The sequence below is a fragment of the Mytilus galloprovincialis genome, chromosome 4 (genome assembly GCF_965363235.1).
Source record: "Mytilus galloprovincialis chromosome 4, xbMytGall1.hap1.1, whole genome shotgun sequence".
Taxonomy (NCBI): Eukaryota; Metazoa; Mollusca; class Bivalvia; order Mytilida; family Mytilidae; genus Mytilus; species Mytilus galloprovincialis.
Genome location: NC_134841.1, coordinates 34720682 through 34747969, shown reverse-complemented (window position 1 = coordinate 34747969; position 27288 = coordinate 34720682). Strand labels below are relative to the sequence as shown.

The 27288-nt window shown below is 31.3% G+C and overlaps 2 protein-coding genes across 2 annotated transcripts in view; one reads left to right on the top strand and one right to left on the bottom strand.

Annotated features, from left to right (window-relative positions):
• Positions 1 to 27288, top strand: part of LOC143071972 (biotin--protein ligase-like) — a 60106-nt gene that overhangs the window by 20920 nt on the left and 11898 nt on the right. Inside the window, exon 9 of the mRNA XM_076246703.1 lies at positions 3737 to 3897. Coding sequence (XP_076102818.1) covers positions 3737 to 3897 — 161 coding nt within the window. The remainder of the gene's footprint in view (positions 1 to 3736; positions 3898 to 27288) is intronic.
• LOC143071971 (syntaxin-1A-like) lies at positions 16014 to 18646 on the bottom strand. The gene has a single exon (XM_076246702.1). It carries the CDS (start codon positions 18153 to 18155, stop codon positions 17289 to 17291), a length of 867 nt encoding a protein of 288 aa, XP_076102817.1. The 5' UTR covers positions 18156 to 18646; the 3' UTR covers positions 16014 to 17288.

Below are 27288 nucleotides of genomic sequence, written 5' to 3'. Positions count from 1 at the left end.
TGAAACAGTTTAAAAATTTTAAAAATTTTATTTATAACAAACCATTTTTTATTAATTTATTCCCCATCAATCATTATGTCTATTTTAGTCATTTGAATTTTTATAAGAAGTGAATATATATTTTTGCTATCAAGAAAAAACTGCATTTCAATGAAATAAGTTTTTTAATTTGGTTACGTTGAAAAAGTACATTTTCAATGCCCTGAGCTGAATAAATACTTTATAAATTTATCAAAAGGCACTCTACAACTTTTAATCTTCAATGTCATATAACCTATGTTTTAACTAACAAAATGCCCCAAAACAACATTTTTAGATTATATTTGTTGACACTTTAAAGTTCTTAGCTGTTGGTCTAGAACTTATGTCTTGCAAGGAATTGGTAACATTTACTAGAAGAATTTTTGATTTGCATTTTTTTTAACATGGTCAAAACAGGCAACATTATTTGGATAAGATATAAACTGCAGTTTAAATAAAATTGTACAAATTAAGAGACCCATATTATTTAATTTGAGCTCATTTTATCTTCATACTGGAAAAGCACTTTTATTCCTGCTAGAACCCTGCTGTTGATACAATTTTGTTGTATCTCGAGGGTTGTATGTTTGATTAACATATTTTCGGGAGCATCAGATTGAATTTGAAGAATACGAAATCGGTGCATTTAATTTCAAATGAATTCTGTTAGAGAAATAATTTCCTATCACTGTTCTTTTCCTCCTTAAGGGCATACGATACAGTTACAGGAAAGGTAATGACGTTGCTAACGTAAAATGTTTTTTTCGCGACGTCAAACTCTGACATATCGAAAAAAGAGGCATTTTTCGACTGATTTTTATCATTCAAACTGATTTAATTTGAAAACGAGTGCATGGACCCCTATTTTTTAAAACAGCAATTTGTTTCATTTTGCAAGGAGATTATGTGACCTAAATTTTATAAAACTGTAAATAGCGCAATTTTTTTAATTTTGATAAACATGCAGCAAAAAAAGACGTTTTTTCCTCTATTCATGAACATTTGATAAATATGAGTTATTTCGGAATAAAAATTGCATAATTTTTAATGATAGTTATAAAATACAGAAAGTACCGATTATTTAACATAAACCATTTTGTGTTTATCTTTTAAAACAAAAAAGTTGTTTCTTTCTTTCGAAAAAGAAAAAACGGACACAAATCTGAATTTTGAGCAAATATACAAAATTTCGACCTCATTTTACTCAAAAAGTAGCACATGAAGGTATATTTTTTATTACATATTTGATTTAATGAGGTAAAAAATAGCCTATATGCAAATTTTCATCAACTTGTAAATACAGGTTCAAAACTGTATCGTATGCCCTTAAGGCTCATTTTGGGTTAAGATGGGGGATGGTCCGTTATTATCTATTTCTTTTCTTGTGGTTGATGGCAGCATTCTCAGAAGGTTCCTGTGGGTGCCTCAATAAAATATAACTTTGTTTACTCTGTGGGAATGGCTAGTATGATTAGCGCTGGTTGCAACGGCGGTCCCTTTAAGGAATGCAGGGGTTCACGATAAAAAAATAAAATCAATTACAAACGAAAGTGAACCAACGCCTGGTGAGTCTGTAGTACGATAGAGTCCATTAAGTGGATACCCGAGGGTATGCAGGGTCATTATGATAAAAAACATAAAATGTAGAGAGTCTTATAACAACAACACTTTAGGGACTGCTGCAGAAATTTATTGATCCACATGTTTCGATGCCTAGGGCACCGTCATCAGGATAAAATAAATACATAAAATCATGTTGAAGTACAAAATCGGGTTGTTAAAATTTAAACGTCACAATGTTACAATGGTAAGTAACGTTATTAATAGCAACATACTGAAAGTGAAAGTGAGAGTTCATTGCAAGATGGCAGAATAATTTTAACAAACATTTTCACAACAAAAACATTTTATTTGAATTTCTTTTTATAGTTTATTTACATACTTGCAATGAACTCTCACATTGTGACGTTTAAATTTTAACAACCCGATTTTGTACTTCAACATGATTTTATGTATTGATTTTATCCTGATGACGGTGCCCTAGGCATCGAAACATGTCGATCAATAAATTTCTGCAGCAGTCCCTAAAGTGTTGTTGTTATAAGACTTTCTACATTTTAATATTTTTTTATGTATGATCTTTTATTTAAACTTTAGGAAGAGGCGATCCAGGATTTGAGGAAAGGTGTGGCATAACTGTCCGTAGTAGTAAAATTGAAGCAGAGCCAATCAAGATGAAATTTTAGTTGATTTTATGCCATAACAGTCTGTCTGTCTGTCCGTCTGTTCAACTGTCAGTCCAGCAAATCTCTTTTCCTTCATGCTTGAAGATATTAAGATGAAATTTGGTACTGTGGATTCATTTATTTTTGTGGGTACCAATTTTCGTGGATAGAGGAAAAATTACATGTTCGTTGATATTTAATTTCGTGGTTTTGGCAAAGTCTGCATACAAACCTACAGAAAATATGTTATTCATTGAACATTGGATTTCGTGGTTCACCTGTATCTACGAAATCCACGAAAATTGGTATCCACAAATAATAATGAATCCACAGTATGTTGTTTTATTATATGACTGCAAAATTGCTTTTGCGTTCTTATGATGCTTTGATGTCAGCGTTGTTGTCGTCTATGTTGTCGTCTGAAAACACATTATGTTTCTGAACAAATAATTTTAGTTAAAGTGTATGGATCTCTATGAAATTTTAGAAGAATATTCAATACATGAAAAAGAAGGTTGGGATTGATTTTTGGGGTTATGGTACCAGCTTTTTAGGAATAAAGGGACCAAAAAGCATCAATTTTGTAGTTTTTGGACAATAACTTGTGTATTAGTGTATGTTCTCTCTGAAATTGTACCACAAGGTTCCATATCACAAAGGGAAGGCTGGGATTGAGCACCAAACATGCAGGAATTAGGGCCAAAAAAGGGGCTAAAAAAGCATTTTTCTAGTTTCCAGTCAATAACTTGTGTTAAAGTGTACAGATCTCTCTAAACTTGTACTACAAGAATATTTTTTTCAATTTTTTTTAAAAGATTGGCTATGTTTGCGAGTTCCCCACTAACCCACCAAAGTAAGCAAAAATAAACACCACGAAAAATCCCCGCTATACAGTATATTATGTCAAAATTTTGATCACAATCCAAATTCAGACAGTATTAAGCTTGAATATTGTGTCAAAACTTGCCCTTACTGTTCAGGGTTGGACCTCTGCGGTTGTATCAGGCTGAGCTCAGAGAAGCATTTTATTATGACAAGTTAAAAATTAAGATCAAATTTTCTTCCAGTCTGATGATTTTGTGCAGAGTTATGGTCCTTGGACTTAAAAAAATTCACTAAAATAATCAGTTTTCCACATTTTCTCTCTCCAGTATAATAGATATTGATTTCATAATTGGTATATAGTTTAATCATGACAAGTTACAGATCAAGTTCAATTATTGTTCCACTCTGATGATTTTGTGCAGAGTGTTCCTTGAAAAATTCACTTGCACTTGAAAAAATCACTGGGGTAATCAGTTGTCCACACTTTTCTTCATCATGCTTTAAGATATTGACCTGATGTTTGTTATATAGTTTAAGTTTAAGATCAAGTTAGCATTTTGTTCCAGTACAATAAAATTTTAACAATTAGGGGATTATGCATTGCTATGCAATACTCTTAGAATGCTTGTTGTCTTTATGTCAATAGATTTCTTTTTTATCTTTAGGAAGGGGAGATAATTTTTGGTTGAGTCCTGCTGGTTGTGCTATGTTTACCATACATGTGTGCCTTCCATTAAGCAGTCATTTAGGAAAGGCAGCATCCTTTTTGCAGCACCTAACATCCCTGGCTGTGGTGGAGGGAATCAAGACTCTACCAGGCTATCAGGTAAGAAAGACAGAATCTTTCCTTTAATCATTACATTTATGTCCTGAGGGAGGGAACCAGTTCACTGCCAGGCTATCAGGTAAGAAGAATTATCTTTCCTTAAGTCATCCAGTATCTGTCAAGTGGAAGGGAACCAGTTTTTGCCATGAGGTAAAATAAACTGCATCCTTCCCATACCATCTGAAATTTCTGGTTGTGTACAGGGAACCAGAACACTACTTACCCATTAGTTAAAGAATCAACATGACCCAGTCAGCATATGACATCACTGTCTAGGGAAGCTACTGGGCCGTTAGATACATAGACTAATTTTGAAGATTTTGTCATTCAGCATTTTGCATCCCTTCTGTTAAGGGGGAAATAAGAACACTTCTAAGAAGCAGCAAATGTCCTTGAACATCTGAAATCTGTGTCTCTATTGGGGAACAAGGCAACTATCAAGAATGGTACCAGCTCTTCTTATTCTGGAATTCTAACTAACTTGGATTAAAATTGAAGAATGGAATAAAACAGACCGAGCCTGTATTTTTCAAATCCTTTGAAAAACAGGCTTAAATCCTTAAATGTAAAATTGTACCATTGCTCTACAAAGATCTTGATATCCCATAGAAATACTGTTATGTTGTTTGTTGCAAGAATTGTACCATAAGATTAAGATATATATCACATAGCAACACTGAGATCTATGCCATTACACATAAATGTATGGTCCAGTGTTAAAGGTTAAGATATCCCATAGCAATATTGATATCGTACTCATGTGAGTCATGTCTCATAATTGTATTATATGGTACAGCTAGGTTAGGATATCCCATAGAAATGAATTGATTTTATAGAAAGTATAGTGTACCGTTGTGTAAGAAGTTTAATCTGCATATACAATTCCATAAAAGAAGTAAAGGGTATACTTGGATCACATTGTCAATCTAACTGATTATCTGCTGTTGAATTTTCATGTATTTTTGATATTTTTTGTGTGAAATAATTGAAGGTTACTTTCAAGTTTCAGTTTATGGTGTATCAGAATGGTCACCTAATGCAAAATAGTTCAGAATAATATATGGAGGTGTCAGGACATATTTTTTATGCCCCACCTAGGATAGTAGAGGGGCATAATGTTTCTGGTCTGTGCATCCGCTTGTCCATTCAACCGTCCTTTCAGTCGTTCATTTGTTCCTCTGTTAGTTCGTCTGTCAGTCCTGCTTAAGGTTAAATTTTTTGGTGAAGGTAGTTTTTGATGAAGTTGAAGTCCAATCAACTTGAAACTTAGTTTACATGTTCCTTATGATATGATCTTTCAAATTTTAATGCCAAATTAGGGGTTTTTACCCCAATTTAATGGTCCACTGAACATAAAAAAAAAAAGATAATGCGAGTGGGGCATCCGTCTACTATGGACACATTCTTGTGGGATCTTTATAGTGGTTCTATACACTTCAAGTAAAATCATATCTTAAGTATTAAAATCACATCCAGTACTGTAAATGTATAAACTGTCTTGGAGATATCCTTGTTACGACCTTTTAGGTCAAAGAAAACCCTCTAAAATGATTTTAAACTTCAAAAACCAAAAGGTTTGTTATGACCTTGATGTTAATTCAAATGTATATTTTGTGTGTAGTGTCCATTCTGCTCAAACTTGTATACATCAATGTTTAGGGGTCAGCTCTGGAAATGGGATTTTCTCACTGTGATGAAGACCCTTTGGTGGCCTTGGGCGGTTTTATGCTTTTTGGTTGAGTTGTTGACTCTTTGACACACCCCTTTTCCATTCTCAGTTTTATTATAATTGAAAATATGTTAAAAGCATGTCAAGAGTTCTATCACATATTTCAACTAGTCCTATAGTATAAGACTTCGTAGGTTCATATTGGTTCATATTGTTTGCATTCAATGATTTTTATCAGACATATATCTTAAAAATACTAAAGGATGTACTAAGATGAAATAAAAAAAAAATAATAATCGTAGAATTTAGAATTGATACTATAAGTCGGAAGAACAAAATAAGCTAAAAATATTGATATGCAATGGAGCTCCTTTTTGAGATACTTAATTTTAAATAAAAATGATGGGAAAAAGGCACACTCTGACTTTTTCTTTTTTTATTTGCATTGGTATTATTTTGGTCTCATATCGAAAGAAAAGAAAAAAGTCTGAACATCTGACACAAATTCTGAAACCAGACTTAAGTACACCCTTAACTGATATAGACATTTTTATTATGTTACAAATGAATTGAATTATTTATAAACAGAAAATTTAACATTCTTCAAAAGAAATAATGTTGATTTAAACTACCCAATAAAATAGCCATAGATATACTTTCATCATCGTAATATACAATTAAAAGACATTTTATAAAATTGACTTATTACGTTGGGAGATAATCACACGAGTTAGTTACTTATTTCTGATATAATAACCCATATCTGAATATTTTCTATAAAGTATCTGTATAGCATTTCTTCTTGAGGGAATACTGATAACACAGGAGTCACTCATTACTATATTTGCAACCTATGCAGTTTATTTTAGTAGAGAATGATTAGTTGCTCCTCTGATAATACTTGTCATGGGTTGACTGACGTAGACCGTACATATTTTATAGTTTTGATTATTAGATGGCACCATTTTAAATTGGATTTATGACAAATGTGATATTTGTACTATATTGACCTGTCTGGAAGCATCCCTCACTAGTCTTGGAATATTAGTTTTTGGACTAGAAGTTGAAAATGTTTTTGGTTCAGACTGCTTTTGTAAAATTAAGGAATTAGGACAACTGTCCACCTGAGTCCAACTGGTGTATAGATGTAAGCAACAGTAGGTCACCATACAGCCTTATGTTGGTTCTACCTGTAATCTTCAATTCCAGTTTTAAGGAAGACTAAATAACTTAGTTGTAAAACTTGTGTTTGATCTATATTTCATTTTGAACAATCAGATATGCTTGAACTATGGCTTGTTGAATATTTTATAAATTTTAGCCTCATTTATAATGATAAGATAAAAAAGAATAAAACTAACACAGTTTGGTATTTGAAAGTCTACTTTATTGTCATATTATTGTAAAGGTTAACACAATTCAATTGTAACCTTTGATGAACATTTACTTGTGTTGTTGGGTTGCTCTTCCATTTATGTTTATCTCACACCCCTCCCCCTTATTGCACATTTTTCATTGTAGGTTTATGTCCTAGATGGGGGAAAACTAGGATCAATTGAATCATTTTACAAAGTTTATGTGCTATTTTACAATCATTTCAGACTTTTTTTCTAATTAAGTCTTAATTTTTTTGTGTTGCATTAATGGTAACAGGTCATACAGATGCTATGGTCTTTTGTCTGTTGTAAATTGTGTCACACAAGACTTACATGTATGTTACTCCTTAGAATAGTCTGTCTGTCTGTGGTTTATTCATCCATCAGTGATGATGTCTTATATGTAGAGTTATTATCAGTAAAAGCTGAAAAAAATATATGTTATTTGCAAACGTCTTGATAATTGGTTTGTCAAATGAAATCCAGAACTTTAGTATAAAAGAGATTTTTTTTTTTTTATATCAGACCAAAAATTAGTTTTACTTGTTAATTTCATATTGTGGTGGTAAAATTCTAATTTAGTTGCCCACCTTTTTGACCTAGACTGAAGGTTAGATTAAGTATGCTTATCTAGTTGTAGTGGTATCATCTACCTCATGAATTAGACCATATAATATCTAGACAATGAAAAAAATCTTTCCAGCTTATTCCGACTATGACAGATAAAAAGTAAATTATTGACCGCTTTTTTACCACAACCAGAAGTGAAACTGTTAATAGCTATCATTTCCCATAACAACACATATTGAATATGAAATAATGACTACTAATTATGCTAGCACTGTCAAATGTTTAGGGCTTGACTTTATTTAATGATCTTGCTTTTGGACTCTGTCATACTAATCAGCTAGTTATTAGTTTTTTTTGTCATAAAAACATGGCAAATTCAATTAAGAATCATTTATTTTATCTTAATATTCTGTCCAGTAATGTGTCTGACACTTGCTTAGGAAGACAATGTCTGCTTTTATAACCTTTATCTAACCATGCTTAATGACACTAGATAAAGCACTTTAATAACCAAGATGACCAAGATGAGAGCTCTTGCATGAATAAAATCGTGACACAGTGTATTCTTCTTAATTTGTAAAACACTAATATCAGAAATGTATACAATTAATAGAAAAAACAATTGACAGAAAAAGTTGATATACATGTAATGAAAAATAAAGATATTTAAATTGAAATGATTGATATAAACACTCCTGACTACCGTAAGTTGAGACATTTATAAAATACCCTTGACATTCAATACAGTTTGATCAGAAACTATAGAATATTGGTATAAAGTCTGAATAACTGTCTCAGAGATTTTATTGTGCTTTGATAAAAAGTAGCTGGCACATTCAGCTAAAACTTTTCAGAAATAAGACTTCATACATTGCTTAACATCCTAAACAGGTAACCTCAAAATAATGAAGAACCTTTTGAAATAAGAAATTTTAAAAGTTATTAGAAAAGAAACATACTTTGAATCCTTATAGTAAAAGACTTAACTCGAAATATTGTTGGTACTTGTATACTTTTAAGGATGTAGTTAGGTGAGGTTTTGGAATTTGTGTCAAATGTTCGGACTCCTTGGTGTTTTCCCTTCAATACAATGTGAAATATTTTGCCCCATAACACCCATTTATTTTTTCATATAAGACTTAACAGCTCATGAAAGGTCATTTACCAAAATTTTCGAAGATTCTTGATTTTCTTTCTTTTGTTTTGAGACCCAAATACACTGTAATACCAATGCAAATATAAGGTAAAAGTCCGAGTCAGTCTTTTCCCGCAATATTTTAAATCTCAAATATCTTGTAAAGGAGGTCCATGACCTATCAATATTTTTAGCTTATTTTTATCCTTAATAGATGCTCTACCAGCTTGTAGTATCCATTTTAAATTCTTAATTTGTTAATTTTCACCTAACCTCGCCTAAGTACATCCTATAAATGTATAATTTTGAATGTGACTTTGAATTTGATCTTACCCCCACAAAAGCCATACTATAAGAGCATGTTTTTGTAAATGTAAATCCAATAAAAAAGGTGTAATTTTTCCATTAAGCAAATACAATCCCAGTAGTGTATATAATTATTTACAAGTAAATACCGATTATGTACACCATATTTTGATGGAATAATGCAGCGTTATGAAGAAATCCCTGGATAATTTTTTGATTGATGTATAAGTTATAGCACGCATTTGAATATTGTATAGGTGTTATATCAGCTTAACTTTGCTGATTATTTAATATAAGGACTATCATGCAGGAAGCAAGAGTTGATTGCTTAATTCACAGAAATAATGGTATGTCACAATTTATGGCACTGTGGCACAGAACAATCTGACAAATTATTTTATTTATTTCCGACCTTTTGATCATGTTTGTATATCTTTAAATGTCAAGCCAGGACTTATAAACATAGTTTGCAAAAACTATTTTTTTTTAGAAATTTTATTTGTTCAAATATAAAAGAAATATTTGTACTTTATTGTTTTTTTCATTTCAAAAACTAGGAGAGGTGCTAGTTTTGCCAATGAGACAACCATCCATCAGAAATCTGATGATGTGGTTGTAACTATGGCATGGTTATACTACTTAATGGCAATGGACAATCTCACAAATTATTGCATATTTTTCAGACCTTTAAATGATACCTGTATACCTGTATTTAAATATTTTTCTGTGAATAGCACTGGACAAATAACAAAAAAGTTATTTAAAAAAGAAATTCATTTTTCTTCAAATATAGAACAAATTCTTTGTACTTTTATGGTTTTTATACGACCGCAAAATTTGAAAAATTTTTCGTCGTATATTGCTATCACGTTGGCGTCGTCGTCGTCGTCCGAATACTTTTAGTTTTCGCACTCTAACTTTAGTAAAAGTGAATAGAAATCTATGAAATTTTAACACAAGGTTTATGACCACAAAAGGAAGGTTGGGATTGATTTTGGGAGTTTTAGTCCCAACATTTTAGGAATTAGGGGCCAAAAAGGGCCCAAATAAGCATTTTCTTGGTTTTCGCACTATAACTTTAGTTTAAGTAAATAGAAATCTATGAAATTTTGACATAAGGTTTATGACCACAAAAGAAAGGTTGGGATTGATTTTGGGAGTTTTGGTTCCAACAGTTTAGGAATTAGGGGCCAAAAAAGGGCCCAAATAAGCATTATTCTTGGTTTTCGCACAATAACTTTAGTTTAAGTAAATAGAAATCAATGAAATTTAAACACAATGTTTATGACCACAAAAGGAAGGTTGGTATTGATTTTGGGAGTTTAGGTCCCAACAGTTAAGGAATTAGGGGCCAAAAAGGGACCCAAATAAGCATTTTTTTTGGTTTTCGCACCATAACTTTAGTTTAAGTAAATAGAAATCTATGAAATTTAAACACAAGGTTTATGACCATAAAAGGAAGGTTGGTATTGATTTTGGGAGTTTTGGTCACAACAGTTTAGGAATAAAGGGCCCAAAGGGTCCAGATTTAAACTTTGTTTGATTTTATCAAAAATTGAATAATTGGGGTTCTTTGATATGCCGAATCTAACTGTGTATGTAGATTCTTAATTTTTGGTCCCGTTTTCAAATTGATCTACATTAAGGTCCAAAGGGTCCAAAATTAAACTTAGTTTGATTTTAACAAAAATTGAATCCTTGGGGTTCTTTGATATGCTGAATCTAAAAATGTACTTAGATTTTTATTATTGGCCCAGTTTTCAAGTTGGTCCAAAACGGGGGTCCAAAATTAAACTTTGTTTGATTTCATCAAAAATTGAATAATTGGGGTTCTTTGATATGCCAAATCTAACTGTGTATGTAGATTCTTAATTTTTGGTCCCGTTTTCAAATTGGTTTACATTAACGTCCAAAGGGTCCAAAATTAAACTAAGTTTGATTTTAACAAAAATTAAATTCTTGGGCTTATTTGATATGCTTTATCTAAATATGTACTTTGATTTTTGATTATGGGCCCAGTTTTCAAGTTGGTCCAAATCAGGATTCCATATCAAGTATTGTGCAATAGCAAGAAATTTTCAATTGCACAGTATTGCACAATAGCAAGAAATATCTAATTGCACAATATTGTGTAATAGCAATTAATTTTCAATTGGAGTTATCTTTCTTTGTATAGAATAGTAGTTGATAATATATGTTGGAAATTTACCAGACATGACTATGATGTCATTTTCTATTTTTATTTGCCAATAACTTTATGTAAATAACTTCATTGGAAATTTGCCAATATAAAATGTTGCTGATGAAGCTTTTTTTCCTTATCTTATCTAAAATGTTTTTAGATAATGTATGTTGGACATTTGCCAGACATGACTATGATGTCATTTTCTATTTTTATTTGCCAATAACTTTATGTAAATAACTTCATTGGAAATTTGCCAATATAAAATGTTGCTGATGAAGTTTTTTTTTATTGTTTTATACAATAAACAATGTATATTCACTTTTACTACCAACCAATCTTTACCATTCAGTGATAACAAGCACTTTATTTTACATTTTAATATCTTATGATGTATTTAAAAGAGTAGTTATTGTTGCAAACTCCATTAGAAATTTGAATTGATATCAGTTTTGGAAAAAGGGAAACGGGGATGTGAAAAAAAAGGGGGGGGGTTTAAATTTTTCTCATTTCCGATTTCATAAATAAAAAGAAAATTTCTTCAAACATTTTTTTGAGAGGATTAATATTCAACAGCATAGTGAATTGCTCAAAGGCAAAAAAAAAACTTTTAAGTTCATTAGACCACATTCATTCTGTGTCAGAAACCTATGCTGTGTCAACTATTTAATTTTAGATTTAAAAAGTTTGAAGAAATCTTTAATTGATTTGTAAAATCTTGACATTTGTTTTGTGTAAAAAAAAAAACATATAATGTCAAAAATTTGATCACAATCCAAATTCAGAGCTGTATCATGCTTGAATGTTTTGTCCATACTTGCCCCAACTGTTCAGGGTTCGACCTCTGCGGTCATATAAAGCTGCGCCCTGCGGAGCACCTGGTTTTTTGTAATGTTCAACTTCAACGTCGTATAATTTTCATGATGAACCCTGTCTTGTCACGATAATATGATATATACATTATATAAAAAATATATTAAGAAAAATGCCATTTTCTACAGAACAATTTTTTTGTACTTTTATGTTTTTTCTGTGTAATTTTAAGCTTCAAGACAGTATAATTTTTCATGCTGACCACTGTCTGTCGCGATATTATGATATATAACAGAATATAATAATTTTCACTGCTATTATGGTATATATGAACAGAATATGATCATTTTAATTTTATCACCTGGGGAGAACCAGACGACAATAAATTAAAACACTTTGAAATGGTTGGATTTCATAAGGTATTTGTCTTGTCTGAGGTTCAATTATTTAAAGAGTTCAACCGTTACAAAATATATGAACATACAATTCTTATAAATTGTATTCATTTACATAAGGGAGTTACTTCCCCTTTTACCATGTAACGAAAACATTCAAATGTCCTATGGTTCTGGATTGATTGTTGCTTGCTTAATGTGCAGTGGCAACTATTTCATGCATATTTAGGATCAGAAACTATAGACCACTTTAGAGTCATCCATCACCTGAAAATACTCATCAATTATGTGTACCTTTATGACGTCATTTACCAGATAGAGGGGATCGCCTGTATCCCTGCACTATTGATGTTGATCAAGCGTATTAGTGATCTTCATTGTGCTGGATAAACTATCAATTATGTTTATTCTTTAGGTACTTAATCATAATTCCCTAACAATACAAGTGCTGATTGGCAATTATAAGAATTCAATTTGCCGAATAATTTGTGCAATATAGCATCACAGTTTTCCAACCACTTGCTCAACATGGGAACGAAAGTAACGAGGCTCCTAAATGCAGAAGTGATGTTCATTAAAACCAAAGTTTTTGACTGAAATGCATCGAAATGGAAAGTTATCTAATATCAATCAGTGCAATAGGCAAGTACTGCAAGTTGGGACAACATGGATGAGGGGTGGAAGATTTGACAAGCCATTTGAAAACAATGGTATTTTGGATAGGGGTAGACATTTTGTCTTACAACAGGTCCCATTATAACAGACCCCTAAAATAGTTGTTGCAAGGGTTCTATAATTTGAGAGAGTGTGGCACTTTTTTTATATGAGGCATAAAATTTGATTGGTGCTCTGCTTAACTATTGAGTATTGACTCTGGCCCCAGGAGGGTTGTACCTTAGCTAATAATGATATCATGTTTTAGCTAGAAAGCAAGCTAACTAGAGATACTACCTTTACCTACACACTCAAGTCCATGTGCTATAACAAACCTGAAAAGATGAGATTGCAACATATATTATCAAATTCTATTAGTTTTCCTAATTTATTATATTAAGAGTACTTTTTTTGCTATACTAATTCAAATATTTGATTGAAATTACCAGTTAATTCAACCAAAGAAGCTTTTTTAAAAGCTAATACTTGTGACTTTTACTTAATTTGGTCAATAGTTAGGATTGGCTATGTCTGCTTTGAGAACAAGTCTAGATATTTTTACCCTAATGAAGAGACAAGGATCTGGTTATGACATGACAATATGCGGTTTGTGCAAAAAAACAAAACAATTACGACCAGCGTCACCCAGCATGGCGCTTAACAAGAAAATTGCCATTAAATTACTTTCTTTATATAAGGAAATTTAAGACAGTATAAAATTACTGTTGACAAAAGATTGACATTTTTAATTTTCACAATAATTTTTGGTAATGATTTAAGAAATCTCTCAGCAGTGCAGTATATAATATCGTAAGTCACCTGCAGTTTGATTGGTATTAAACATGCTTCATGACATAGACATACAATACTATCTCTGCATGCTAGCCAATTATTCAAGTTCAGCACAATATTCTGTTTTCAATATTGAACTGTTTCTGACATGTGCATAAAATAATAGAATAGTAAGTCATATTTTAGAATATTTCTAAACACAATTTCTTCTATTAATTTGAATAATGGCTGTTATAGAATGCATATATTTGCAAAATCATAAATCTAGTTATTCCAAATGTTTTTATTTAAGCTTCTGGGTAACAGAATCCCTCTAGCAATCCTTCAATTTATCAATTAGATATAAAAACTCCAATCAACTGTTAAAATCACATCGTCAATACAAATTTGCCAAAAGTTTATACAAATAGAAATATTTAAGATATATTTTTATAATATATATACTGTACTAGAATGCATCCTTTTATGATTACTCATATGAAGGCAGGTTAGATACCAGATTATCAATTTTATTGCTTTGCTATTGACATGAGACGTGATTTCTGTAGGGTATTTGCTTTGTACTTATTTAATTACAGATTTATACTTATACTATGATAATTATCGAATCCTTTACAATCTGTCTAATATAATAAATATTATGAGAGTGAATATAAAGCATCATGGGAAATAGTAACGTGTTCATCCTCAGATTGTTCATCCTAAGAATCTTCCTATATATTAGTGATCATTAGTATAGTGTTTACGTTGAGTTTTGTTTATAAAGAAATAAAATCAATTTATATGACCTAACCCTTTTCCTGATTATACTTTTAGATAGAGTGTTTGATGTTTTTTTTATCATGATGTTAGGTAATCCATAATTGTAAGAGATATTATTCAGTTATATAGCAAACTTGTTAACCACAAAATATGAAAAATTATATTCCAACACGGAAGTCTGCATGATTTTTGTCATATGTCTCTTATAACTAGAAATATCCCTATTTTTGTTTCTCTGACTATTATTACCAATTAAGTGGCTAAATTAGTTGTATTGTGACACTTTATTTACAATTGAGGGATGGACATACTTAAATTTGTAGGAAGATGACCTTGAACTATCATTTCAAAGACAAATGATTATGAAAACAAATTATAGGACTTGATTGCACTTTTCTTCTTCCCATGTCTCTTTATATTTTTATCTGTGATATTTGATAAAGCCTAAGTGGTAAATCACAAGTTGTACAGTATTGCATTTGTATTTATGGTAAACTACTCTTATTTTTGTCTGACCTATGTCCAAAGGTGCCCTTGACTTAAAATGTCCTTTTATTATGCTCCTTGAAATTTTGGCTTTTTCTTATCTGTCTTTTAGTCAGAACTCTTGTGGCTCCTTGAAATGGTGGTTAGACAAGGTCAAGGAAAAAATACCTGTCCAAAGTTTGTCCACTGTCGTGGCTATTATAACAATATGGAAATTATTTAGTCCTTGGCATGAATTTTGGCATTATGTTGCAGTTACATTTGAGAAATTCTTTCTTCTTCTATATTTTTTACATGTTTTATAGTATTTTGAATTAAAGTACTCTGGGAAGAGGATTCACTTTCAAAATATTAGAAATGCCGATATTTTCAATTACAAAGATAAAGTTTCCAATCTGTTAAAAAACTTATTATGCGAAACAATATGTGCATTTGATGATAAGTGACTGTATCCTGCTCTACTCAAATATTTTTGAAGCGTTTAGTAAAGAAGGGTATATTTTAAATAATAAATGAGCATTGTAAGATTTAACTTTACATTAAATATTGATGCAATTCTCAACCAAATTTGGAAGGGTCATTATTTGGCCTTCTAAGGACATTGGTCATATAACGTAATCTTCTACCTCAGGCATAGATTACCTTAGCTGTATTTGTCAAAACTTTTAGGAATTTTGGTCCTCAATGGTCTTCAACTTCATACTTTATTTGGCATTTTTAACTTTTTTTGGATTCGAGCGTCACTGATGAGTCTTTTGTAGACGAAACGCGCGTCTGGCATATATACAAAATTTAGTGCTGGTATCTATGATGAGTTTATTTATGTGTTCATATTAAGATTTCTAAGACATTAGTGATTATTTTATTTATATTCATACATAGTTTTATAACATACTATTTGTAGAACATATAATGTTTTTTTTAGAAAAAAAATATTTATATATAGTTTTTATGGATTTCTATATACATGATATATATTTATTGACTTATGGACAACTGCACACATGAAGTTCCAACAGGTTTGGTCTGTCAAAGGTTAACTAGGCATGTATATTTAGATAAACTATTTGTCCATGTAGCTTTTACATAGGTCAAACACTGACATTTAAAGGTTGTGAAATAGTAGAAATCTATACAATGCTTAAATGTTATTTAAACACAATTTATGATTAAGCAAGCTTGATAATTGTTGTTATCAAATGAAGAAAATTGTGGGGGAGGAGGGGGAATTATGTTCTTGTCATGTCTACCATTCAGTCATTCTGTCTGTTAGTCTGTCAATCATCACTTTGTTGTATCAAGATTGCCTTTTTTGGTTTCTCTTCAAAATTGAAGATTTTTATTTATCATAATGGCTGATAAGTTCGATAATGAGAAATATCTGAAATGGGGGACCATATTCTTAGGAGTAGGAATTGTAAAATATTCTTGTGCTGATTATATGGGGACTGCATTACATTAGCTTTCTTACAAAAGGTTCTTTCATTTTGTTCTTGATATTTTTGTGATAACTTCAGACAAGCAGTTCAGTCTCCAGAATTTGCTTTCCTTGAAGATTTTTGTTTACTCTGAACTAGACACCAAAACCAGACAAATAAAACATCTTCAGTTTAAAATAACATGTTTAAATGCTCCAGGGTTTTTGATACACAGTTAGTCAGAGATAGGAAACAGGTGCTGTTCAATAAAGAAATAATTCAGTAGGGTTACTCTATTATTGGTGCAGTGTCATTCGTGTTTTAATTGCTTCTTGCTAAAGTCATGTATTGTGCTAAATGCTTAACCCTTTATAGTTTAGATGGTGACTGCCCTTTTGAAAGTTTTTGTCTAGGTTTTCTGAAATATTTATTGATTCAGTGTAAAATTTTACTTTAGGCTAGTATAGATCTAATCCTTTGTATCTGGTCATTGTCAGCTTTGTTCATATATTTGATAGTTCTGTTGGGATTATTGATAAAGAGATCTGCTGATAAAAAAAATAGACTTTAGGCCAAGTCTACGTCAAATATGTCATTGGACTTTAGGCCAAGTCTGCATTAAGTGTGTCATAGAGGTGAAATTCTGTAAGGATTGCAAACATTGCAAAAGAAAGCAAAAGATTGCAAAATAATGCAAATTAAATAATTCTGTAATCATATAGATATTTTACTAAAAAAATAATCAATTTACAAAATAATGTATATTATGGAAAATAAATTAACAGTGACAATTAGATAACAATGATGGCACCACTGAGGTAGGTTTAACTTCACTAAGCAAATACGATAATAAGAATTACAATTGTGATTACAACCACAGCACCTAAGATAGCCGCACATATAAATTTCTTTTTTCTTGCTGATGACTTGTACTCCTTAGCCTGTCTTAACACTTTATTTGTTTTGGTCACATGTACAACAGCTTCCTCCACATTTTTCTCGATGTTATTTAACATGTCACCTTGTTCACCAACTAACACATTCATCTCTTTAAATAATTGATTAACTTCATGGATTTGATTTTCTAATTGATGGAGTTCTTTCTCCCTATCTTCCAACTCTTGAAGGTCAGATTTGGCAGTTTGCATTTGAATTATGATATTATCGGTAAACACTGAATGAGTTTGGAAGTCAACTTGATTCATGTCAATATCGGGGTTATCCTCCTTGGATACTATCTCCACCTTTCTTTGAAACCTTGTCCTAGTTTTGTCGATATAATCTGCCTGATTTGCTCGGAAAGTGTTCATAATCTCGCGAAGCTGATGAGACAATCTCTCAATTTGATTCACACATACTTTCTGATATGCGTCAGCTTCTGAAATTTCATTATTGTTGTTGGATAAAGCTTCAATTTCTTTACGTATTTTTACAGATTCAGTTAAAATATGATCAGATAATTTTTCCATCTTTTTTAATTCTGTCTGTGTGACAAATGGCGAACAATAGAGATTATTTTGAAGTTTAGTGACTTCAGTCACATGGCTTTGTATCTCTATCAAATCATTTTCTATACGTTTCACTTTCTTCATTAATATATCCATTGGTGTATTTTTCTTTTTGAATGAAAATCTCTTACTGTTTCTCCCAAGTTCTTCACGTTTCTTGTGCATTTCCAAAGTCCTGTCTTTAACCACCATTTTGTATTGATTTCCTGATAGTCAAAGACTCAGAATATTTAAGGTAGACACTTGAAACCAACTGGTATATCCTATTAATGTCCAGTCACTATTATTCTCTTATGAATAATCAAATTTTTTATCACTTTTCTACACAAATTTTAAGTGTTAAGGATTTTTACCAATATAACGGTATCCACTTTTGTCATCTACTAATTAACTACATCAATACCTGTACATGTACTACCAAACAGGTAAATATCTCCTTAGTATCCTTTCTATCACCTATTATTATTCTATAATGTATCACCCCAGGAAAATGTTAAAGTATTCAGTAGTGTGTGAGAGAAGATTTATATATATATACCTGTTTAAATTAAATTTTGTGATTCAGAATTCTTTCCATTACTCACATAAATGATTGTTTACAAATAATTGATTCATGGTGCTACAGTGAAAACAAACAGGGTTATCTCTCAAAATTGGTATTTTTAAATATGAAGTCAAATTTTGACCGGTCAGTTTTGAAATCATAGTTATTTTAAAGTGTTTGAGGGTAATTTGTTACTGAAATATATCTGTTATTTACATATGACGTAAATTACACAAAATGTGACAATACCAAATAAATTAGTTGTACAATTCAGGATGTAGAAAGATAAATTAGTTTATATATCATGTTGGATCCTTGTTTAAAGATAAAAATTACTGACTAAAAGTAAATATTCTATGAAAATGAATAAACTGGAAGTTTCCTACAAACTTGTCTGAAACTGAATATATCAGAACGAAAAGGTTTTACTGTACAGGTGTGTGTATTGATTTTCTCTGTTTATTTTTACCTGAGGGGCCCCCAATAAGGAAAAGGAAATGGACGAGCATTGCATGACATTAAGGATTTACCTTGACATTTTTCACTTTGTCTTCTAAATTAGGTGCAATTTCTCTGAAAAAAATTGTTAAACAATTTCTAATTACTTACACAATACTTATAAGTGTTGTAGAAGTCCACATTTGGTTTGATTATTATTTGTTGAATTAGTAATGAACACAACAATACTAAAAGAAGTATTGACCTGTTGTTTGCAGAGACGTTTTTCTATATACTTCAGTTTCAATTCCTTATTAATAAAACTGGACAACTACAAATTAGAATACTGATATATCCCCACAAGCAAACAATTAAACCCTAATCCAAGTTTACCAAGTTTTTACTAAACAAATAATTCAGATAAAAAAGCGGGAGAAGAAGAAGTAAGACAATCAAAAACTATATGTTGAAGAAAGTCATACAATGCTGTGACAAAAATAAAATAAAATAAAAAATTAACAGAAAAGCACACATACAAAAAATAAGATTGAGCAACAAGAATTCCACCAGAAAAAAAAGTGTCAATAACTCAGTTTGTCAGGATTTGTATGCAGTTTCCTGCAAGACTTTTGGCACCCATTCTGTTGAAAGTATATGTCTGTCCTTAATGATATTGTTCATGATTGAAATAGCTTGTGTGCACATAAAGATTCTCTTTTCTCATATCAAAAGTAGGAAGAAAAAAAAGAAATTATGTCATCAAGCATAAAGCAGAAATTAGAAACCAAGTTCAATTCAGGGGAGATAATTTCATTCAGTAATTTCAACATATTTTGCATTAAATCAAACTCATTACTTTAAAAGTTAAAAGATTTTTAAGGAAATAGTAATCTAAAACTAGTCGTTAATAACAGAAATAAAATATCAGAATCTGAATTTCTATTATGTTGTTTTATGAATAATGTTTTTGTACATGGAACTGCATATTGTTTCATGCCCACAGACCAAAATTTCTTTTGTTTTTCAAGCCAAATTTAACAATAATTATTGAATATTTGACAATAAATAAAAGTGCATATTAGCTCTTTACAATCTCCATACAATTATTTTATTTTAGACAATATAATAGTTATGATAAATTACAATAATAATACTAATTTTATAAAATTTGTAGCCTTTGTTTACTAGTAACAGGAGTGCTGGGAAAAGTGTCCTATTGTTGTACTATGGTATTTGAAGGAAATCTTTGGTTCCCATTTAAATTCTATTTTAGATCATTTTCTGTCAGATATATTGATGTTCAAGCAGTTACAAGAACAATTTTTATTTTAAAACTTGTGAGTGGGATATAATTATCTTCAAAAACAAAAAATGTACTCATTAATAAAATATAATAGATATTTATTATTAGTTTCATATTGTACTTTTTCAAAACAGAGAAATTGACAACTATAGATATTGTATTTTGCATATTTTCTCATACTAAGTAAAACAAAACACAAAAAATCGTAAAACTTATGTTAAATCCAAGATATCTTGTCAAAGTTTAGTGCCAATATTGCTATAATATTAGCTGTATATGGCAAAACTTTTAGGAATTTTGGTCCTCAATGCTCTTCAACTTCGTACTTTATTTGGCCTTTTTAACTTTTTGGGATTCGACGTCACTGATGAGTCTTTTGTAGACGAAACGTGCGTCTGGCGTATATACTAAATTTAGTCCTGGTATCTATGATGAGTTTATTCATACCCTGCTCTGAAATAGTTCTGTTATTCAGACAAAATCAGGTGATTGGGTGTAAAAGTACCATCTGGTTCTGTGAACAAATATTTTTCATCTCATGAAAACGATTCTTATATAAAATAAGGAGATGTGTTATGATTGCCAATGTAAGGCAACTTTTTAAACGATGTGGATGTAAACATCTAAAGGGGACTGACTGTACAACCTAGTATACTGTATAGTAAGCTGTAAACATCTATAGGGGATTGACTGTACAACCTAGTATACTGTATAGTAAACATCTATAGGGGACTGACTGTACAACCTTAGTATACTGTATAGTAAACATCTATTGGGGATTGACTGTACAACCTAGTATACTGTATAGTAAACATCTATAGGGGACTGACTGTACAACCTAGTATACTGTATAGTAAACATCTATAGGGGACTGACTGTACAACCTAGTATACTGTATAGTAAACATCTATAGGGGACTGACTGTACAACCTAGTATACTGTATAGTAAGCTGTAAACTTCTATAGGGGACTGACTGTACAACCTAGTATACTGTATAGTAAGCTGTAAACATCTATAGGGGACTGACTGTACAACCTAGTATACTGTATAAGTAAGCTGTAAACATATATAGGGGACTGACTGTACAACCTAGTGTACTGTATAGTAAGCTGTAAACATCTATAGGGGACTGACTGTACAACCTAGTATACTGTATAAGTAAGCTGTAAACATCTATAGGGGACTGACTGTACAACCTAGTATACTGTATAGTAAGCTAGCGCTGTAAACATCTATAGGGGACTGACTGTACAACCTAGTATACTGTATAAGTAAGCTGTAAACTTCTATAGGGGACTGACTGTACAACCTAGTATACTGTATAAGTAAGCTGTAAACTTCTATAGGGGACTGACTGTACAACCTAGTGTACTGTATAGTAAGCTGTAAAAGGCCCTTGTATGACAAAATGTGAAACAAATTCCAAAGAGATAACAAGGTTAATTTGGTACTTGATATTGGGCTAACTAACTTTCAGTAACTGGGAGTACTCTTGTGTTATTGCTATTTCTGTATATTTTTTTATACTGTCTGCGTCGTTGTCGTCCGAATACTTTTAGTTTTTGCACTCTAACTTTAGTAAAAGTGAATAGAAATCTATGAAATTTTAACACAAGGTTTATGACCACAAAAGGAAGGTTGGGATTGATTTTGGGAGTTTTGATCCCAACGTTTTAGGAATTAGGGGCCAAAAAGGGCCCAAATAAGCATTTTCTTGGTTTTCGCACAATAACTTAAGTTTAAGTAAATAGAAATCTATGAAATTTTGACACAAGGTTTATGACCACAAAAGGAAGGTTGGGATTGATTTTGGGAGTTTTTGTTCTAATAGTTTAGGAATTAGGGGCCAAAAAAGGGCCCAAATAAGCATTATTCTTGGTTTTCACACAATAACTTTAGTTTAAGTGAATAGAAATCAATGAAATTTAAACACAAGGTTTATGACCACAAAAGGAAGGTTGGTATTGATTTTGGGAGTTGAGGTCTGAACAGTTTAGGAATTAGGGGCCCAAAATGGGCCCAAGTAAGCATTATTCTTGGTTTTCGCACCATAACTTTAGTTTGAGTAAATAGAAATCTATGAAATTTAAACACAAGATTTATGACCACTAAAGGAAGGTTGGGTTTTATTTTGGGAGTTTTGGTCCCAACAGTTTAGGAATAAGGGTCCCAAAGGGTCCAAAATTGAACTTAGTTTGATTTCATCAAAAATTGAATAATTGGGGTTCTTTGATATGCCGAATCTAACTGTGTATGTAGATTCTTAATTTTTGGTCCCGTTTTCAAATTGGTCTACATTAAGGTTCAAAGGGTCCAAAATTAAACTTTGTTTGATTTTGACAAAAATTGAATTCTTGGGGTTCTTTGATATGCTGAATCTAAAAATGTACTTAGATTTTTGATTATTGGCCCAGTTTTCAAGGTGGTCCAAATCGGGTCCAAATTAAACTTTGTTTGATTTCATCAAAAATTGAATAATTGGGGTTCTTTGATATGCCAAATCTTACTGTGTATGTAGATTCTTAATTTTTAGTCCCGTTTTCAAATTGATCTACATTAAAGTCCAAAGGGTCCAAAATTAAACTAAGTTTGATTTTAACAAAAATTGAATTCTTGAGCTTTTTTGATATGCTGAATCTAAACATGTACTTAGATTTTTGATTATGGGCCCAGTTTTCAAGTTGGTTCGAATCAGGATCCAAAATTATTATATTAAGTATTGTGCAATAGCAAGAAATTTTCAATTGCACAGTATTCAGCAATAGCAAGAAATCTTCAATTGCACAGTATTGTGCAATAGCAAGAAATTTTCAATTGCTCAGTATTGCGCAATAGCAAGAAATCTTCAATTGCACAGTATTGTGCAATAGGAAATATTTTCAATTGCACAGTATTGCGCAATAGCAAGAAATATCTAATTGCACAATATTGTGCAATAGCAAGAAATTTTATTTCTTTGTCCAGAATAGTAGTTGAATCAACTTAAATAATTGTTTTATACAATATACAATGTATATTCACTTTTACTACCAACTGATAAATTAAAACAATCTTTACCATTCAGTGATAACAAGCACCTTTTGTTACATTTTAATATTTTATGATGTATTTAAATGAGTAGTTATTGTTGCAAACTCCATTAGAAATTTGAATTGAGATCAGTTTTGGAAAAAGGGATGTGAAAAAAAAGGAGGGGGGGGGTTAAATTTTTCTCATTTCAGATTTCATAAATAAAAAGAAAATTTCTTCAAACATTTTTTTGAGAGGATTAATATTCAACAGCATAGTGAATTGCTCAAAGGAAAAAAAAGTATTTTAAGTTCATTAGACCACATTCATTCTGTGTCAGAAACATATGCTGTGTCAACTATTTAATCACAATCCAAATTTAGAGCTGAATCCAGCTTGAATGTTGTGTCCATACTTGCCCCAACCGTTCAGGGTTCAACCTCTGCGGTCGTATAAAGCTGCACCCTGCAGAGCATCTGGTTCCTTTAGTACTGATCTGATTATTCCAGCCATTTCCATACTGATTTTCATAGTTTGTCCTTATGCTGTACTGTTAAACCACAGTTCCATGTTAGGGGAGGGCTGAGAGCTCACAAACTTGTTTGTTGCTATGTATCATATTTTAAATTTTTTTTGCAAACCAGGACCTTTAAAACTTACAAAAGAGTATGGTTTTACTCAGTGATTAAGGCTGTATGGTTACTAGTTTTTGTTCACATCTTTGTCTTTTTGTCTCTGCTGGATTGTTGGATAGTTGTCTCATTGGCAACTATACCACATCTTATTTGTATATTAATGGTCGGGAAAATGTGAAGAATTATGACTTTATATTGTTATATTCAATGTTCCAAGCTTCCATTTTATCAGATGATCTACCCAGTATTTTGCTTGATATGAAGTGAACATAGACAAATTAATAAACCTTTTTAATGTTTTGTTTTGCATGTTTTACATAAGGAATACAAGGATATGTGGTTATAATTCAATAAAAAGACAACATAATGACTATTTAAGGTGGTACCTAACACTACAGGGAGATAACTCTGTAAAGTCAGCCAAACGTTTTAATAACATTGTGTTGTGAAAGGAATATTAAGCTTCTCAATGATCAAAATTGGTGTTTGTCAAACTGCTATATAGCCAGTGTAATTTTTCTGATAAAACGGTTGGTTAAAAATTTTTGAAATTTTTATATTTTTGTTAAAGGGTCAAAGTTAATAATTTGACAAAATTTTATGAAAATTTAAATTGCCAAATTAATTTTGGTGAAAGTGTTGGGTTCAACTTAAAGACCAAACAGCCTATTGTTTATGCGCATCAGCTAACGCAACTTGGTAGTGACATAAAAGCTCTATGACGTTGTTTCTAGCAATGAAAAAACATCAAATTATAACGTCTTATTTCACGTTTTTCACGGATTCCAACATGGTATACGCTACGTAGGTACACTACGTCTCCCAAGAAAAGAGTAACTATTATGTGTCGCGCTACTTTAATATCCTGTGAAAATTTAACACAAATGGACACATAAGATAGATACTACACTATATTTAACCTTCGTTCTAATAAAAATAATAAAATATAAATTTTGATCTCGACTTTTTGCATTTGTTCTGTTCTGCATATCATTTTTTTTTTTATTTTTTCACATGCGTATATTTTGTCTAATATTTGCGTCTATCTGCCTTTCATTTTTTAACCGGATTTTTGTGACAAAAATGTCGGTTATTGATTTGGGGATGTACGGCGGGCGGCCGGGCGGGCGGTCGGGCAGTCGGGCAGCCGGGCGGGCGGCAATCAAATGTTGTCCGTGCATTAACTCATGAACCGTTCAACCAAAGCTTTTAAAATTTTAATATGTTGTTACTGACAACTAAATGAAGGTCAAGTTCAATAATGGCGATTTTGACTTTTACCGTTCAGGAGTTATGGTTCTTGAAAGATTGAAAAATGAAGTTTCCAGTCGTGTCCGTGCATTTACGCATGAACTGTTCTACAAAAGCTTCCCAAATTTTGATATGTTGTTACTGATGACAAAATGGAGGTCAAGTTTAATAATGACGATTTTGACTTTTACCGTTCAGGAGTTATGGTTCTTGAAAGATTGAAAAATGGAGTTTCCAGTCGTGCCCGTGCATTTACGCATGAACTGTTCTACCAAAGCTTCCCAAATTTTAATATGTTGTTACTGATGACAAAATAGAGGTCAACTTCAATAAAGACGATTTTGACTTTTACCGTTCAGGAGTTATGGTTCTTGAAAGATTGAAAAATGGTGTTTCCAGTCGTGTCCGTGCATTTTCTCATGAACCATTCAACCAAAGCTTTTGAAATTTTTATATGTTGTTACTGATGGCAAAATAGAGGTCAAGTTCAATAATGACGATTTTGACTTTTACCGTTCAGGAGTTATGGTTCTTGAAAGATTGTAAAATGGCGTTTCCATTCAAGTTGTTTCATTTACTCATGAACCATTCAATCTAAGCTTTTCAAATTTTAATATGTTGATACTGATGACAAAATGGAGGTCAAATTTGATATTGACGATTTTCACTTTCACCATTCATCAGTAATGGTTCTTGTGATATTGCCAGGACACAAATAAATATTAATAAATCCAGTTTGCTGTCGTTGTGACAGCCTCTTGTTTTCTTCTTCACTTGCGTAGATTTTGTCTTTCGTTTGCGCCGATTGTGTACAGGTTAGGTGAAAGTTATTTGTATGCCCGATTTATGGACATTATGTTTTCTGGTCTGTGCGTCCGTCCGTTCTTTCGTCCGTCTGTCCCGCTTCAGGTTAAAGTTTTTGGTTACAGTTTTTGACGAAGTTGAAGTCCTGTCAACTTAAAACTTAGTAAACATGTTCCTTATGCAATGATTCTTCTAATTTTAGTGACAATTTTTCAAAAATTTCAAAAATTGAGTGTTCACAAGGTTAGACCGATAATCAATTATTCCTAAAAATTTTGACATACTGGCAACATTTGCATGTAACTGATATCTGGAGGATTCTCGTAAAATAATGTCAGATCTTGCAATGAAGTTAAAATTTATTTATACTGCTTATTTGACAAAATCTTATAGTAAAAATAAAATGATGACAAAGGGTCATTTTTGTTTGTCATTTGTTTCATTTCAAATTGTCTTAAGGAGAAATGAAAAACATATCGTCTGATCTCACTGAAACTTATAGTTAATTTCATAATGTATGTAGATCAACACTTTGGGTTGCCTGCTTGCTTTGTTTGTATATTTTGTATAATTATATTTTGATATCGTCCAATTCAATTAAATAGCATATATACAGGTTTTCATACCTATATATAAAGATGTCAATCTTATTTAATTACAGAGCTTGAGTAAACATTAATACAAACAAAGCAAGGAAGTCAACCAAAGTTTTATCCTACATGCATTAGGAAATTAGCAGTAAGGCAAAAAATATTAATAAAACTAATACTCAGCGAATGTGAATTAAAATCAAAATTTTTGGTGTTTAAAACTAAATTGTTGTAAATTTAACTTATGACAAAAACAATTGCACCAAGAATAATAATATCTTACATAAAATCGCTGCCTTTCATTTAGCTACAACTGTGACCGGAAAGATTGAAAACAAATTTCGATTTCCAATGCCGACAGCAACCTTTTCTTTGTTTTAATTTCCAAAATGAGCAATTTAGATTTATTGTATTTTATCCTGTTGGAGAAATCTTACTTTGTAGTTTTCAACGGAAAATTATTTCAAAATTAATTTTTGAATCAAAAACTTTTTGTATTTTATATTTACTGTTTCGTTATTGAAAACACATGAGGTAATCTGAATAAAAGGATTGTATTTTAAGATAGATGTATAACGTTTTAGAATCAAAACTTTCATTCATATATTATACCTTTAATTTTAATTTCCTTATAACTTAAATATTCAAAAATAATGAATTCACAAACTCTATGCAATAATTTCTAAACGTTCGTCTTAGTCGGGAAAAATAATGGTATAAAGAACTCCGCCCATGCTTTTGTATGTCCGT

What these genes read in the sequence shown, in the direction of transcription:
- LOC143071971 (XM_076246702.1), bottom strand. Translation starts at nt 18,155, where the DNA reads ATGGTGGTTAAAGACAGGACTTTGGAAATGCACAAGAAACGTGAAGAA.